Source organism: Aplysia californica, unplaced genomic scaffold (genome assembly GCF_000002075.1).
Source record: "Aplysia californica isolate F4 #8 unplaced genomic scaffold, AplCal3.0 scaffold00732, whole genome shotgun sequence".
Classification (NCBI taxonomy): Eukaryota; Metazoa; Mollusca; class Gastropoda; order Aplysiida; family Aplysiidae; genus Aplysia; species Aplysia californica.
The window spans coordinates 220,433-237,922 of NW_004798002.1; the positions used below are offsets into that span (position 1 = coordinate 220,433).

Here is a 17,490-nt window from a genome sequence, read left to right on the forward strand (position 1 = left end):
GATGTATGTACGTATGTATGTATGTATGTATGTATGTATGTATGTATGGATGTATGGATGTATGTATGTATGTATGGATGGATGTATGGATGCATGGATGCATGGATGCATGGATGCATGGATGCATGGATGCATGGATGCATGTACGTATGTACGTTTGTATTTGTGTACGTATGTATGTATATTTGTATGTACGAGTATATGTATGTACATATGCATGTACGTATGTACGTACGTACGTACGTACGTACGTACGTACGTAACGTTATATACGTATGTACGTTTGTATGTATGCCATTGTAAATCAAACTGCCCTTTTGGGATCAATAAAATGTTGTTTTGTTTTGTTTTAAATTGTGCGTAGCTAGCGGGTGCGCTGGTGTGGTTTGCTCCTTCTTTCCTATCAAACATCTATCGTTTTAATCTTTCCTCCTTCTTTTTTGTGTATGTTACTCTCTTGTAACACATCTATTTTTCGGCACATTTTATGACCTTCTTGGGTTGCAAGTGCCGTAAAACTCTTAATAAAATGAATAAGAGTTTGACTGATATGTAGACCTACGTATATATACGTACGTACGTACGTTACGTACGTACGTTATATACCTATGAACGTATGTATACATGCCATAGTAAACCAAATTGCCCTTCTGGGAGCAATAAAAAATATGTAATTTTTTATTTAAAATGTTTTTTCCCCCTCAGCGCATCAACGATTCGCCCCAATACTCCGCCATCACGGACCAGGACTACGTCTTTCAGTATCTCTTGGACGATGTACCCTGTGACCCCTCGGACGCCTTCGCCGCTATGTTGGATATTTTCTCCCGCAGTGGGGAGCATCTGCATGGTTTGGCGCAGGACGCTTTTGTTGGTGAGTAGTTTTGGCATGTTGTTTTTTTGTTTTGGGGTTGTTGTTTGGGGGGTGGGTGGTTGCTTTTTGGTTAGTTTTTTGTGTTGTTTTTTTGGTCTGTTTTTTTGTTTTGTTTTAGGGGAGTGGGCAGGTAAATGGTAGGGGAAAATATATTTATGTATTTGTGTGCTTGTATGTGCGTGTTTGTTTGTTTGTTTGTTTGTTTGTGTGTGCGTGTGTATCAGTAGGAAGCGGGGTGTTTGTATTATGTGTATACGTGCTTGAGTGTGTGTGTGTGAGTGAGTAAGTGTGTCTTAGTGTGTGCCAATTTGTAGGAAGCAGGATGTTTGTGTGTGTGAGTGAGCGTATGTGTATTTGGTGTACGTGGGTATATGTGTGGAAGAGAGAGAGAGAGAGAGAGAGAGAGAGAGAGAGAGAGAGAGAGAGAGAGAGGCAGAGAGAGAGAGAGAAAGAGAAAACCTCTAACCTTCCCCTCTTATAAGACCTTATTGTTTTGCAAGGAAAGTGTCTTAAAACTCTTTCTTAAACCAAAAATCGTACATAACAAGATTGTTCACTCAGCCAAAAAAGTGTCCGCGAAAGTCCGCGCATTGGTTCAGATGGCACTGTAGTCTTTGTTTTGAAGATCTTTTTCGTTTCTCCAGAAGAAGAACAGGAAAAGCACAGCTTGTCAGTTTCACTTTTATTGTTTTTTACACTAGTAGGGTAACTCTGTTCGCAAATTCCGCTCTTTTTCAAAGAGGGCACCACCCAATTTTGAGGACACCTTTTAAAAAAAAAAATTGGCCTCAAAGACAGAAGTGAACTATCTTGTTATACACGATCTTTGTCTAAACTAAAGGTTGGCAGGTGCTCTGGTGTGGTTTGCTTCTTCTTTCCTATCAAACATCTATCGTCCTTGTCTCCCCTTCTTCTTTTTTGTTTGTTACTCTCTTGTAACACCTCTAATCTTCTGGCGCTCATATGACCTTATGCAGTTGCGAGCGCCGTAAAACCTCTACTATAACTAACTAACAAAACTAAAGTGTCACCTCTTTTTCTTTTCCTTCACAGGCCCCAGCTGTGACGAAGTGTGCCAGCCTGGAGGTAGACTGGCCAGATACTATGACGTACTCATGATCTCTTACGGCTGCGAGAGCTCCATCTTTGATGACAAGGAGGAGGTAAGTTTTAGTTATAGTAGAGGTGTTACGGCGCTCGCAACTGCATAAGGTCATATGAGCGCCATGGAGGAGGAGGTAAGCTAATACCGAGGTGCCCATTGCGGGTCGGGTCGGGTCGGGTTGGGTCGATCACCAGACTTGTCGCCTGAATGAAAAAAAAAACGCGTTTGGTTTTTTTTAGGTGACAAGTCCAGCCGAGGATGCCGACCGGAATTTTATTTTGGATGCCTTGAGTCGGGCGATCGGTTTGTGCCACGATAGCCGCTTTGCGCACTCAATCTGGTTAGCAAAGCGACCAGACACGACCCAATCGTGCCAATGGGCACCCGGTATGAGATAGAATCGGGTTACGATTGGTGTAGATACGTATTATATACACATAGCGTTGTAAGGCAGCGTGGTGGAATCAGGCTCTCTTCAAAATAATCAAAGTGAAGAAACTTGCATTTCCGTTAGTTTGTGAAATTTTATCAAATTTTTGTTTTTGGGCTCAACACCTTTCATGCCCATTTAGAACTCATTTCTGTGTGGATTTTTCTGAAAAACGTTGATTGAAGGCACATAAGATCTAAATTTTCAGTTACCACGAACTCATAAGCTAAGGAAATAACTACTCTTTGGCGGCCATTTTCTCACTAATTTTACCTCTAAAGACAGGTGACCCCCGCCTCCTTCATTCTCAAATATCTGAACTTGTATTTAAGATAAAGGGATATTTTTAAATCCAAAAAAAGACAAGTGAACAAGCTTTAAGATCATACCAATAACTCGATGTGCCCAAATATTAACGAGAGCCTGATTACACCACGCTGCCTCAAGTATAGTCCTAAATAAACTTGAAAACGTATTCACCCAACCGTCGTACGCGCTTAAGTCTTGCACTACCCACGGATGCAACAGGCTAATTCAAAGCTCAATAAACCTGCGTCATCTGACACATTATTTTTTCCTTTACGGTCAGGGTCACCCGAAATATAGTCATTATTTAAGATTAACCTTTAAAAATCGGGCTTGACAGCATTCTGTGAAATAAAAAAAACGTAAAAGTGTGTTCGCCCTTGTATTAGAGTGTATTAACATTGTTGGAATGGGGATGCATTGCATATCAAAAGAATGGAGACGAAATCTAAAAGACAAATTCACAAACTAGTTGATATAAAGTCTTAATGCAAGGAGTGGTTTCTCAATTTTTTTCAAAAGGAAATATTTTAAGGAAGGAGACCACAACCCACCCCACTAAACAATACAGAAAACAAATCCCAGACCGTGAAGCTTGCGTGAACACTGCGTTAGAATTTCTTTCTATTCTTTTGTATGTTTTATTAATTTGTAATTTTTAAAAACTGTATTCGGTATATTGCTACACCTCACCTATCACCAACTCTCTCCAAAGAAAGAAAAACAGAGCTACAAACCAACCAAAACAAAAGAAAAGGTGCACTAAAGAATAAAGACAGACTTGAAGAAAAACAAATAGAAAAAAAAACCGATAGCTCATAGGAGAAAGGGGGCTCTCGTGGTTGAGAGGTTAAGGTCTCCGCGTCTCATTCAATAGGTCCCGTGTTCGAATCCGGATAGCGATGGACACTTTTCTACTTTTTTCACTCCCTTCCTGCTCCCTAAAAATGTTCTGTCGCGCTCGCGCGTACACGAACACAAGAAAGAGAGACAGAGACAGAGAGAGAGAGAGAGAGAGAGAGAGAGAGAGAGAGAGAGAGAGAGAGAGAGAGAGAGAGAGAGAGAGGGGGGGGAGTGTATAACACTAGAGAATAAAGAGAAATGTGACGAATTAAAGAAAGAGGGACCGAACGAATAAAGTAAATAATGCGATGAATGTGAAACTAAAAATTGCTGGAGTTTATTCGATTTCTCTGTAATTTTGTGGCTATAATATAATGAAAATGAAACGCTTAGGAGATATAAGATATCGATAAACAAAAGCCTCTCAAATATCGTCCGCTCTTCCCATAATCTGCTTGTTCAAGCCATGCACTTCTCTGGTTGCGTTTAATTGAGTTTGTGAAATATTTTGTTAAAGTCTGGTTCTCTCTCTCTCTTTGTCTCTCTCTCTATCTGTCTGTCTCTCGCTCTCTCTCACTCTCTCTCTCTCCCTCTTTCTCTCTCTCTGTCTCTATCTCTCCCTCATTCACACTCTCTCACTCTCTCTCAATACCCCCTTGTTTCTCTCTATCTCTTGCTGTGTCTATCTATCTATCTATCTATCTATCTATCTATCTATCTATCTATCTATCTATCTATCTATCTATCTATCTATCTATCTATCTATCTATCTATCTATCTATCTATCTATCTATCTATCTATCTAGCTATCCTCTTCTTAATCTTTGTTCCTCTCTACACTCATCTCTCTTCATCGTTCTCTCACAATCACTCTGGTTCTCTCTCTCTCTCTCTCTCTCTCTCTCTCTCTCTCTCTCTCTCTCTCTCTCTCTCTCTCTCTCTCTCTCTCTCTCTCCCTCTCTCTCTCTCTCTCTCTCTCTCTCTCTCTCTCTCTCTCTGTGTGTGTGTGTGTGTGTGTGTGTGTGTGTGTGTGTGTGTGTGTTTGTGTGCGTGTGTATTTTGTGTCTATGTGTATGAGCGTACAGATTCTCCTTTTAATTTCCTGCTTCTCTTCTTCCTCTCTCTTTATCCCCTATTTCTACCCCCACCCCACCCCCATCTTCCCCCAAAGAAAAGAAGGTACAGACTCCCTCTCCCTTATCTCTTTTGCTCACTCTCCCTGCCACCTTCAATCATTTGGAGATATATCGATTCTATCCACTAATAAAGTAAGCATAATCTGCACTGAACTACCCTTTAAATAATTATTTATAAAAAGAAAAACAAAATAAATAAAAACTAGACGGGCATCTAATTTTTCTCCTCATCTAATTTTGTTCCTACCTCATTTAATTTTGTTTCTCGTGTAATTTTGTTCCATCTCTTTCCAGTTCCCAACTTTTGGACGTACCACACCAACATTCAAAGACATGGAGGCCTTCTTTGCGGAAGTGATTGCTCACTACAAATGGCCGCGTGTCACTTTGGTTACCATGACAACGCCCGTTTGGCAGGAGACTCTTACAGAGTTTGAGGTATTTAATTTTTTCTTTTGAGTTGCCTCTTTTTCCATCTCGTCCCTATCTGATCTTTTCACTTGTTTGTTTGTGTTTCGTTAGTTTTGATTTTGATTTTTGGGGGTGGGTCAGTGGAGTGGTAAAAAGAAAGAGCTAGAGAAAAAGAAAAAAATGTGTGTGTGTGTGTGTGTGTGTGTGTGTGTGTGTGTGTGTATTTGTGTGTGTGTGTGTGAGAGAGAGAGAGAGAGAGAGAGAGAGAGAGAGAGAGAGAGAGAGAGAGAGAGAGAGAGAGAGAGAGAGAAAGAGAGGGGGAGGGGCATTAGAGAGTGACAGAAACAGAATAAGAGCCTGGGTGAAGAAAAAGAATAAATGGTAGAAAAAAAGACAACTGCAACACACAAGACTAAAACGAAAAGACACGAAAAAGCTATAAAGTAGGCCAACTTCATTATTTGGGAGGTGTGCTGACAAAATGAGTAAAATCTTCTGATTTCAGCCCTTAGAACACAGAAATATACAAGAAATATATTGGTTGGGTTTGAACAGTTTATTACATTACATGATAAAAGACGCGTATACCGTATGAAAAAAGGTGTCAGTTTGAACTCTACAACATTTGATGTCTCTATTTTCGGACAGAAAGTGAACGTAAAGGATTATTGTTGACTGTAAAGAAAACAGAATGCATGGTAATATCCACAAAAAGCAGCAAACCCTAGTTGTAATCTCATAAGCAAAGGTGAAAAGATCAAACAAGTCCAACAGTTTAAATATCTAGGACATATGATAACATCTGACGCCAAATGTTCCACAGAAATAAAATGGAGAATTACAATGGCTAAGGCTAGTTTCAATAAAAATGAGCCCGATCCTGAAAAATAGAAACATCTCAATGAACACCAAAATGAAAGTCCTGAAATGCTATGTTTGGTCAACATTTCTATATGGCTGTGAATGCGGGACAATCACTAAAGACAATGAACATAAAATAGAAGCAACAGAAATGTGGTTTCTTAGGAGACTGCTAAGAGTATCGTGGAAGGAAAATAAATTAAATGAGGTAGTGCTTGATGAAGCCCACGTGGGACGCTCAATGTTAAAAACAATCAGGAAACGACAAATGCAGTTTTTGGGACACTTGAATAGACATAAAGGTCTTGAACATCTAGCTCTCACTGGCAAAATTGAGTGCACGCGAGGCAGGGGTAGGCCCAGAACAACATACTTAGGGAACCTAAACAAATGGGTAACAGGGAAAGATCAGGGAACGTAGCTTTTTTGAGAGCATCCGAGCAAAGGAATGAATGGAAATCCATGATTTCCGATGTCTGTCGCAGACCTGGCACTGGATGATGATGATGATGATGATTTTCGGACATCTCCATACGCGGAATGCGATAAGTAACCCATTTTGTTAACACGCCTCACATTATTTTACTGTTTATTTTCGAAGTTATATCCCGTTGTTTTCCTAAAACTAAAATATTTAATCAAAGTCACAGTTCCCAGACTTGTGTTTTGTTGTTGGCTGTTATTTGTTTTGTTTTTTGGAGGGTTTTTTTTTTTTTGGGGGGGGGGGGGGGGTTGGTTTTTAAAAAAATATTTGTTAGTGCAAATCGCTTGGGAAGCAGAATTATTGATTTGTTAATCTGCTTTTAAGGTCTGAAGTCCGCCACTACATGTATTTAGATTTTGGTAAACAATTCAAATCTCATCACTTTGGTACTCAGAAAGCATTGTTTCCCTGGGGTGCATTTCGGTGCAAAAAAATATTTCATTCTTTATATGTTTATAAATGGATTTCTGTGTGTTATCTATTTGTGGATTTATGTATTTAGGTGTTTTTGTACTTATGTATTCATGTATTCTATTTATGTATGTATATATATATATATATATATATATATAAATATATATATATATATATATATATATATATATATATATATATATATGTATATATATATATATATGTATTTATGTATTTATGTGTTTATGTGCTTGTTTATAGTTTATTTATTCATTTATTCATTTATTCATTCATTCATTCATTCGTTCACTTATTTAGAGGGAGTTTCTTGTGTAACCTTAAAGCCTGTTCATATGACTCGCCTTTAATGAAAGAAATACCCATGTATACTGAGTAAAAGTCGAAATTATATCTAAGCTTACATTTGTTGTGAATTTGATCAATGTTCTTCAGTGAAATCTCATACAGGAATATGTTTTAAATGAACATAAATGATGTAGATACACCCCCTCCCCCCCCCCCCCCGGCCAAAACTAAAGTCACAAAAAGCAACCATAAATATTGCTGAAATTGTGAAATAGTGGGAAAATATCGGTTTCCTGAGTCCCTAAATTTGACACACACCTAATTTCGCCAGGACTCCCCACAATATTATTGTTGTTCACAATGTCAAGCTGTTTTTAGCACATAAAAGTTAGTATAGCAGCAATCTACAGGGCGATTTTAAAAAAAGAGTACTCCCAATTCATCACGCTATATTTCAAAAATGAAAAACAATAGAGATCTCTAGCTTGGACTTTGGGCTCATGTGTTGTACGATCAAGTTTGTATTTAATGTTTTACAAGTGCTCAATGTACCCACCAGTGCGGTACACAACATCGAGCATAATTGTTGTTGTTGTTGTTGTTATTACTATTATTATTATTATTATTATTATTATTATTATTATTATTATTATTATTATTATTATTATCATTATTATCATTATCATTATTATCATTATTATCATTATTATCATTATTATCATTATTCCGCGACACCCAAAAGGGTAAAAGCGGTGGATAAAACCAACCATCACTATCATTATTACCATTATTATTATTATTACTATTATTATTAATAAAAATATTATTATTATTTCGTCGCCCCCCCCCCTCCCAGTCTCGCATCGGCTCCAAGTCGGTCCAGGTGATGCGACTGTCGCTGGAGTCAGTGACCTTCATCAGGAGCCAGGAGTTTGTTGAGGTGCTGAAGAACGAGAGCGAGAGGTCACGAGGTTAGTTGGATTTTGTGTGTGTGTGTGTGTGTGTGTGTGTGTGTGTGTGTGTGTGTGTGTGTGTGTGTGTGTGTGTGTATGTATGTGTGTGTTTGCGTGCGCGCGCGCGGCGCGCGTGTGTGTGTGTGTGTGTGTGTGTGTGTGTGTGTGTGTGTGTGTGAGTGTGTGAGTGTGTGTGTGTGTGTATGTTTGTGTTACCTTCACCAAGAGCCAGGACTTTGTCGAGGTGCTTAAGAATGGAAGCGAGAGGTCATGAGGTCACTCGGATTTGTTTGATCGGTTGTGTTCCCTTTTGTAATATAATAAAACTACTACTACTACTACTACTACTACTACTACTACTACTACTACTACTACTACTACTACTACTACTACTACTACTACTACAACTACTACTACTACTACTACTACTACTACTACTACTACTACTACTACTACTACTACTACTACTACAATTGCTACTGCTGTTGCTACTACTCTAATCATAATAATAATAATAATAATAATAATAATAATAATAATAATAATAATAATAAAAATAATAATAATAATAATAATAATAATAATGATAATAAAAATTTCCTCTCCTCTCCCCTCCCCCTCCTCTCTTCTCTTATAATCTCTTCTCTCCTCTTATAACCTCCACCACCCTCCTCTCCCGCTCCGTCCCTTCCCTTCCCATCTCTCCCCTCTTCTCCCCACCATTCCCGAACTCACCTCCCCTCCCCCCTTCCCTCTCCCACCCTTCCCCCTCCACCGCCCCCCCCCTTTTCAGTGTTTGTCTTGCTCATGTACTCTGACGCCATGTTGGAGTTTATGCGACAGGCAGACAGGGCGGGGCTTAGAGACGGACGGTACGCCTTCCTGTCAGTGGACTACGCCGGGAGCTCCGCCCACACGGGGGATCTGACATTCCTTGATGGTATGGACGATCTATTTATTTATTTATTTATTTATTTGGTAATTGACTGATCGATTCCTTGTTTTCTTCAGAGGCGAAGGGTCTATATAATCAAATAATCACTGCTTCCCTTCCTAATTTTGAAACCTTGTCGCAGTCAAATTCACCCATAAACGCATACTTCATAAATTAAATGTAAAAAGACGTTCATAATCAATAATGAACAGTATGCCTAACATTATAAACGGTTTCATTGCCACAGAAATAGCCTGTCACCCCTCTTGGGCCACTCCATAAGCAGTCACAAGCTTTGATTAAGTAAGCTTAAAGTGAGACTGGAAGAGTCTTCCAACAGAGTTGAAGGGAACATATGCATAATGGTCGAAACTGTTTCATTGCCACATATACCCTGTTCACCCCTTTCGGGCCACAGTTATAATTAGTCTGAAGAACTGATTAGGTAGGCTAACTATTACACTGGTCGAGTCTACCTCACAGATGTGAGGGGAACTAGCTCCTATTAATCTCTCGACTGCTTCAAGTGCTCTTTTTTTCTCCTCTACTTTTTACTGCCCTATAATCAGATCGTGACCTCGATTATGACACAGGCTCGTGGCCGCGAAAGGCTAGACAAAAAACAGCCAAATGTGAAATTAAAAAAATTATAATTGTCATGTTCTACCAAGGAGTTAGACTCCCTGGTAGATCTATAACATAGATCTAGTACTGACATCTCTGCTTCTTTGCTTTGTGTTTGTGTATTCACATCTAAAGTTAAATTTAATTTTAGTTGGAATTGATATTTAATTAGATACTTTCCCGATTATTTTGGCGGTTGAACATACAATAATGAATTCCGGATTTGTTTTCATTCACAACTCTGAGTCGCCGCCTCGAGCAAGGTTCTTGTGTGATATCCCCAGGCCATATCTGGTCCCGTTTCACTTTGATTACCCTGTCAAACAAGTTAGCCTTCGCCCCTGGTTTGCTTGATTGCTTTATTTTTTGGTTTCTGTTAATATTATTGCTTTTATTAATTCATTTTTGTGCTTTTTTCACATTCTTATCATGCATCTGTTTGTTGTTTGTTTTGTTTGTTTGTTTTGTTTGTTTGTTTGTTTTTTGTTGCTTTTCTTTTGTTTTGTTTTTTCTTGATCAATTGTACGTTTTGTTCCCAGTCTTGGTGTATGGTGGCATTTAGATTTTTAATTTTTCTTTTTTACTTTGTCCTTGAATATAATTATTTCTTCATTTGCTTGTCCCTCCTCTTGTGATTTTGTACTAGATTGCTATTGCTTTTGGATTTCTGTTCTTGTTGTTGTTGTTGATAATGATGATGGTGATATGATTGCTCCTGAGGAAGCTTACCTGGTAAAACGTCTCGCCGATTCAATAAAACACATTTTTAACATTTTATATTTATATTTTTGTCTGTAAAGCTCTGCTTTTTAAACAATAATGATGATGATGATGATGATGATAATAATTCATGAAAAAAATTGTTGACAAAAAGATTTTACTAAACAGACACAAAGCATAACATCCTAAATGCCCCCCCCCCCCCCCCCAAACACACACACACACGTTTATCCCTTGCATGCAGCCATTTTATTATCAATAAAACCGCAAACTGAAGGGACGATGTGTAGAATATTTCCCAAACAATATTTTTCCGGGTTAAAAAAACATACCGATAACGGTAGAAAGGAAAAGGAAAAATCCCCGAAATCTTGAAAAAGAAACCTCGGGGCCGTGGGCCCCCCCCGCCCGAATAACACGTCATGTTCCAACTATGAGGTTTGTGAGTTGTCTCTGGTTATCTCCTCTGTTCCTACTGGGTGGTTGTTCTTTTTCCTTTCTTTCTCTTTTTCTTTCTTTCTTTCTTTTTCTTTCTCTCTTTCTGTCTTTTTGTCTGTCTGTTTGTCTTTCTTTCTTTCCTTCTTTTTATCTTTTTTTCTTTCTGCCTTTCTTTCTTTCGTTCGCACCTTCGCTTGCTCTTTCTTTCTTTCTTTCTCTCTCTCTCTCTCTCTCTCTCTCTCTCTCTCTCTCTCTCTCTCTCTCCCTCTCTCTCTCTCTTTCTTTCTCTTTCTCTTTCTCTTTGTCTCTCCTTTTATCTCTCTGTGTTCCTCTCTGTCTCTCTCTCTTTCTCTCTCTCTCTCTCTCTCTCTCTCTGTCTCTGTCTCTCTCTCTCTCTCTCTCTGTCTCTCTCTCTCTCTTTATCTCTCTGTCTTTCTCTGCCTGTCTGTCTGTCTCTCACTCTCTCTCTCTCTCTCTCTCTCTCTCTCTCTCTCTCTCTCTCTCTCTCTCTCTCTCTCTCACTCTCTCTCTCTTCCCTTAACAGTCCCTGTCGTCTCCCCCTTCCCTTTCCCCTCCACATCCACCCTCAACCAAGCAAAACCCCTACCAAAGCACTGTTTTTACGCCGCTTTCAGAAAGGAATCCACCCTCTCCTCGTATCGGACGGTATCTACGCCATAGCTGGAGCCTTTAACATGAGCCTCTCTATGGGTATCCCCATAACCCGCGGGGCTCTCCTGGCTAACTACAGCTACGGAGCAACATTCAGAGGTGAGTACCACGTAGGTAATTTCTTCGGACACACAATGCGGAAAAAAGCATTAGAAAACATTGTAACAACAGGCAAGTTTGATGGAAAGAGAGGCAGAGGCAGACAGAGGGAAAAGGTACTGGACAAGATGACAACATGGCTAGGAGCAGCAAGAACAACAGCCACCATTGCTGCAGCGCAAGACAGAGTGAAGTGGAGGTCCATGATCGCCCATGCCATTCGGCAAGGCACCGGATGATAATGATGACCATGTAGGTGGGTGGTGGGTGCTAGGGCTGGGTCACGAGCGCGAGAACGTAACTGAGTCGCCACTCTTTCCTGCGGAACGCGATTCACGGTTCACTTCAGCGGAACGTGGAACAGTATCGCCAAACGATTCCCGATTCACTCCCCTGTCGCTGTCACCACCTTGTGGCTTGTTTAACCTACTGCTGAGTAGAGTCACGAGCGCAAGAAAGGAACGGAACACTTAGCTTATTTTACAAAAGATGGTATAGTCCAATCCCCCTATTAAAACTAAATGAACGGGGTCCAACCAATAGACAGAAAGAATTTTATGGAGCCATTTTTTGTAGCGAATGGTGGGGTTTGGGGGGGGGGGGTAATTTATGGGGGTCACTAATTGAGGTCAGTTTATAGAGCAGCGCAACAAAGGGTGTGGGGCGGAGAGGATGGCGGAACAACAAGAGTGGGACTCACGCTCGCCAAGTGGCGTTGACATGACACTGTTCCGTTTCAGTCAGTGTTCTGCCACAGCTCCACGAGCGCTCGCGTACTCGCGATTCATTGAAGCCGACTGAATCGCGAATCGCCACTCTCAAATTTGGCGAGCAGGATCCAGCCCTAGAACTGGGTGCTCTAGTGTGGTTTGCTCCTTCGTTTATATCAAACGTCTATCGCGTCGCGTCTTAATCTCTCCTCCCTTTGTGTGTATATATTATATTTTTTTGCGTTTGTTACTCTCTTGCGGACTCTTTGACATCTCATACAAAGACCACGTTTCACATGCTGAGATGCGGAGCAGAATCACCCACGCAGTGGGGCAGCATGAAGATCCAACGGCCACCTTTATTCTCACCCGAGAATAACCCCCATGTCTCGCTATTCTCACCCCTCCCCCCCTCCCCCCGGTGTGAATAGCTCCCACCCGGTGTGGGCATGAATGAGGCGAGAACTCCCTCCTGATCTCTCGCAGGCCGATAAAATCACCTGAGCCCTTGGTGGCTTACTGAATGTGGTAAGGAACGAATAATAATAATGTAAAAACATTTTTCGCCTCTCCAGTAAAATAAAAGCTCACTACCGACACTGGTCGGGATGTGGGACCGGCCGCACCATTCGTTGTTTACACTCTTAACGATGGCAGGCCTCTCTACACACAATACATTATGGTTCCAGGAACAGAGAGCATGTATGAACGCAACGAGATAGGAGCTCGAGACCATGCTCTCGCTCGACGGTTGAAGGGTTGTAAATTATTCAGACCAAATGGACGAGGGCGTTAAATCGTGTTAACTAGTTTAATAGTTTTAAACACTCCAAGCTCTTTTCTTCACTTTCATGTTTTTTCTTTTATACTATCTTTTTCTTTTCCTTTTCTTGCCTCTTCTGTCTCCTTCTTCTTCAACATTTGGAGTTTTGAGCAAAAAAAAAAAAAAAAAAAAGAGCCAGAGCCAAATGAAATTTTCCGGGCCAGACGCGATCCAAAAGAGACAAATTTCTGGGATTTGGCTCCAATTTGACAACCCTCATTTTGACTAAATCTAGATGTATGTCTATTTGGACACCAACACGACCCTGTGGAGCATTAGCCCCGTTAAGCTCAGCTCTGATCCCTCTTGGGTCATTTCCGGTTAAACAAGGGAAGGGGTGAGAATAGCGAGACGTAGGTTATTCTCATTCGGGGTCGGAATAACCACTTCCAAGATCTACTGACCAGAGTGAGGAGACGAAAATTAAAATAGTATGGGCATGTCACAACATCCACAGGACTTGCCAAAACAATACTACAAGAAATCGTACACGGAAAGAGAAAGAGAGGAAGACAAAGAAGGAGATGGGAGGACACCATTACAAAGTGGACAGGAAAGACGATAGGTGACAATCTGAGGAAAGCAGAGGGCAAAGATAAATGGCGAGAGCTGGTTTTTAGATGCAGTGGTGCCCCCCATGGTTGCCCCAACCATGGGATAGAAAAAGAAGAAGACTCTCTTGCAACACCTCTAATCTTTTGAAATTAAGTGATCTAATTTTTTGTTGTAAATGCAGTAGAATGGGAGGATTCGAACCCATGTCCTTACGGTTGGGAGCCTGAGATCCTATTCTCTTGGCCACCGAAAATGTTGTTTCATTGTTGCACATTTCGAAGTTCTCGTTTGAAAAATAATATGTTCTTGCATTTTACCATTGAAAAACACTGCAAGAATTCCTCAAAATGTATGTTTGTTTCCTAGAAGGAAAGTGATAATTTGATAATATTTGTTGTTTTGGTTGTTGTTACAGCTTAGTAATCGAATCTGATTTTTCCTAGCATTAAAGCCCAACAACAGAGCTCTAATTTCATGCTTTAAAATGTTTTCCGACTTTTAACACATATTTGAGTAAATTAAATAGTGACTCGGAAGTATAACTTCAGGCCCGGTTCGTCCATAGAGCACGGTCGTGCAGTGCCACACCAACGTTGTTTAATATTCTATTACTATTGCGAACATCACCCACGAACATGAAATAAAAGAAGCCAGAAACAAACACTAGCCAAATATAGTATCAAAACAAAGTTCTCTCGGGCGCTGTAACTGTCACTCATAGTGTCAAAAACGCCGTAAAACATCTACTATGTCATACCAAAGTCTTCACGCTTTAACTAAATATAATAGGATAATATTAAACAGTGGCAACCTGACCTATAAATCACTCTTTGGGATAACCCACGCCATGACGACACCCGTAGCAAATTTGGCGGTACATTGATACTAATAATAATATCATTTCAAATGTGCACCCTCGAGACATAGCCCAAAATAGACTGTCTTAAAATAAAAACGATAGACTGTACACTATTATTCTTTGCCAAAATTATGTGATTCCCAGAGCAATCCAGCGGAGTGTTCAAGTGAATTGTGATTGGTTCATTGTCTTGCCATTATTTTACGTGATTCTGTGACCGTGAATCTGAGGGAGATGAACGTGACATCCTTACGTTCCAAAGCAGGATAAAGAAATGGATGTTTAGCTAAGAAAATGAAAGCGACAAGTAAAAAGAATGAACATAAAAGCATGAGGTCCTCCTTCACCAACCCAAAGATCCTACCATTCCATTTACTATGCCCTTGACTATCTTCAACCTGGTATTGCTTAATTGTGCACGCCCACTTTTTAGCCCCACGAGCCACCCGTGGATAACTTATACTTTTCCCCTCGCTGCAAATGTGCTATCATTCGTTCGTAAAATTGCTTCGTGAACACATTGCCAAAACAAGACTGCTTGTGGGAAATTCAACTTCTTTGACATTTTTGGTGACCCCAAAACCTAACACGTCCAAAGCCATCCTTATGACAGCAAAAAAAATTTTTGCAACAAATCCATCAGACGTTTCAAAAGTTTAACTTAATTTCTTTTTAGTAAATATTTTTGTTAACATAGTAAAGCGAGTATTTGTTTGAACTTCGTAAAACTTTCAGCTGACAAGAAAATAAAATTTGACTCGTCTCAATTATCAACGTTAATAACCTGCGTTAAACTTTACTTTTGTTTAGAGCAGTCGTACCAGTGGTTAGTCAGAAAACATGGAGTAAAATTAAGAGTCAGTTTATTTGGAATGGCCCTTAGAGAATTCCCTGTTGAATGAACCACATGATCCGGGTATTGTATTACTTGAAATCAAAACGTAACAAAACAGTCTGTATAACATTATGTTTCATTTTAAACAGTCATCTTTCGCACGGAAAACCATCAGGAGTACGTGGAACCTTTGAAAACACTGCTAACGACAGTGATGATTGAATTATGCAGCAACGTTACCCTTTTTTGTTCGTGTGTGTTTTACGGCACTCTCAACTGCATAAAGTCATATGAGCGCGCGTGACACATGAAACTTTTTCAGTTGGTAGGAAATTTAGAATTTTGCGCGGGTGGCGGCCGAAGCCTACTCTTATCGATTTTAGACCACCAAGAGATCTTTAACGTGCGCAACTTGCACACGAACCCGCCGAGATTTTTCGCCCTTGTCCGGGAAGGCTAGGTGTAGATCTTTCCTACCAGAAGACCAGGGTTGTGGCTGAAAGACAGCAGTAAGGAGCCAGGGGGTAGCAGTAGAAAGGCTGCAGAAAGAGTCAGGAGCCCAGAGGAAGGGGCAAAGGAGGAGAGGGAGTGGGGGCAGAAAGAGCAGACGAAAGCAGACAACAGAACATTGCTAGAGAGCAGGAGAGGAGGTGAAAGGAGACTATTTTAGAGAAGAAAATTTTTTTATGTCGCAACCCGGATTTGAACCTGGGACCTTTGAATGAGAGGCCAACGCCTTAACCTCTAGGCCACGAGCCCTTTTTTGTGTTTGTTGCTCTCATGTAACACGTCAAATCATCGGCCTTTATATGACCTTATTGTTGTGCAAGGGCCGTAAAACTCTTAATAAAACTAAAAAAACTTTTCGAAAGCAATTTTTAAAATGTCCTTATAACGACTCTAAATACTCTTACACTTCTGACAGAGCAGAGAGAAGATTTATTGGTGTCTGATCGCATAGTTATAGTAACTCAAAACGGCCCCAAAAATGTGAGCTATAATAAAACTTTGTAATTCTAATAGGGGGTGCCCACATACGCGATCGGGTCGGGTCGGGCCGGGTCGGGCCCATCGGGTAGTCAGGGCTAGCCAAATTGAGGGCGGCCATCGTGGCACAAACCGATCGACGCAATCAGTGACCTACAAAAACAAACGCGTTTGTTTTCTGGCCTGCGAATCGCGCGATCGGGTGGTTTGCAGCCAATCACAACAAGGCTGAGTCACGTGTCCATTTTGACCCATGAATACATTAAGTAATACTCTGGCCTCGATTCGACTCATTTTGGAAGGAAAATTGCATCTTTAAGTACATTTTTGCTTCTTCATTGCACTTTACATGATCAATAAAGTTGTATCTCATTATAATATGTTGTACAATAGCAGATTTGTGCTGAAAAACAGCAGAAAAAAATTAATAAAAGCACTTGACCTAGATCTAGATCTATATTATTTTGTTTTCAGGAGGGTTAAAAATAGGCCATGTTAGACCAAGAATCTAGGTAAGGTCGTGTCTAGATTTACGTTCTCTAATGTTTAGTGCTTCTAATTTTCCGCCAATTTTTAGTTTTCTCCAGACCTTATCTACAGGTCCACTAGATCTAGGCCTAGATTTTAGATCTACATCTCGATTTATTATGTCGCTTTGCCTTTCCCGAATCAGTGCTGTAAATATAAAGCTTAATTTACCCTTTGCTGATGAAAGTTCTGATGGCCGAGTGAACAGTGTGTCTGCGTTGGAAACGCAAAATATTATTTTGTGAGCGTGGGTTCGAATCCCAGTTACAGCTTTTTTCCCCCTTCTTCTCATCCTCCCAACTTACCAACAATTTTTCCCATAATTATAATTTGTTGCTTTTTAGTTTTTTAAAAAGGTAAATAAATCGCTAGTGCTGTCTGTTGTTCTCGTAATCATAACACACTGGGCTAAAAATAGGTTTAGTTGGTCTGATGTCGGTGGACGTGGATCTTTTTGAGTCGCTTCTACACCGTGCAAAAACTTCGTACATTAGCATGACCTGGAAATGATCTTATTTTGGTGGACACGTAGACTAAAGCAAGTTAGCAAGCAAGAAAGCAAGCACTCACGAACACACACACA

General features: G+C 40.3%; 2 protein-coding genes across 2 annotated transcripts in view; both read left to right on the forward strand.

The window, feature by feature from the left end:
• LOC101846250 (retinal guanylyl cyclase 2) overlaps window positions 1–10,243 on the forward strand; it is a 58,107-nt gene extending 47,864 nt beyond the window's left edge. The window contains exons 5-10 of the mRNA XM_005108903.3: window positions 706–874; window positions 1,928–2,037; window positions 4,989–5,132; window positions 8,027–8,141; window positions 8,917–9,063; window positions 10,221–10,243. Coding sequence (XP_005108960.1) covers window positions 706–874; window positions 1,928–2,037; window positions 4,989–5,132; window positions 8,027–8,141; window positions 8,917–9,063; window positions 10,221–10,243 — 708 coding nt within the window. The remainder of the gene's footprint in view (window positions 1–705; window positions 875–1,927; window positions 2,038–4,988; window positions 5,133–8,026; window positions 8,142–8,916; window positions 9,064–10,220) is intronic.
• Window positions 10,244–10,807: 564 nt separating this feature from the next.
• Window positions 10,808–17,490, forward strand: part of LOC101846033 (atrial natriuretic peptide receptor 1) — an 81,863-nt gene continuing 75,180 nt past the window's right edge. Inside the window, exons 1-2 of the mRNA XM_035972534.1 lie at window positions 10,808–10,839; window positions 11,475–11,610. Of these exons, the coding sequence (XP_035828427.1) occupies window positions 11,535–11,610 (76 nt within the window). The 5' untranslated portion in view covers window positions 10,808–10,839; window positions 11,475–11,534. The remainder of the gene's footprint in view (window positions 10,840–11,474; window positions 11,611–17,490) is intronic.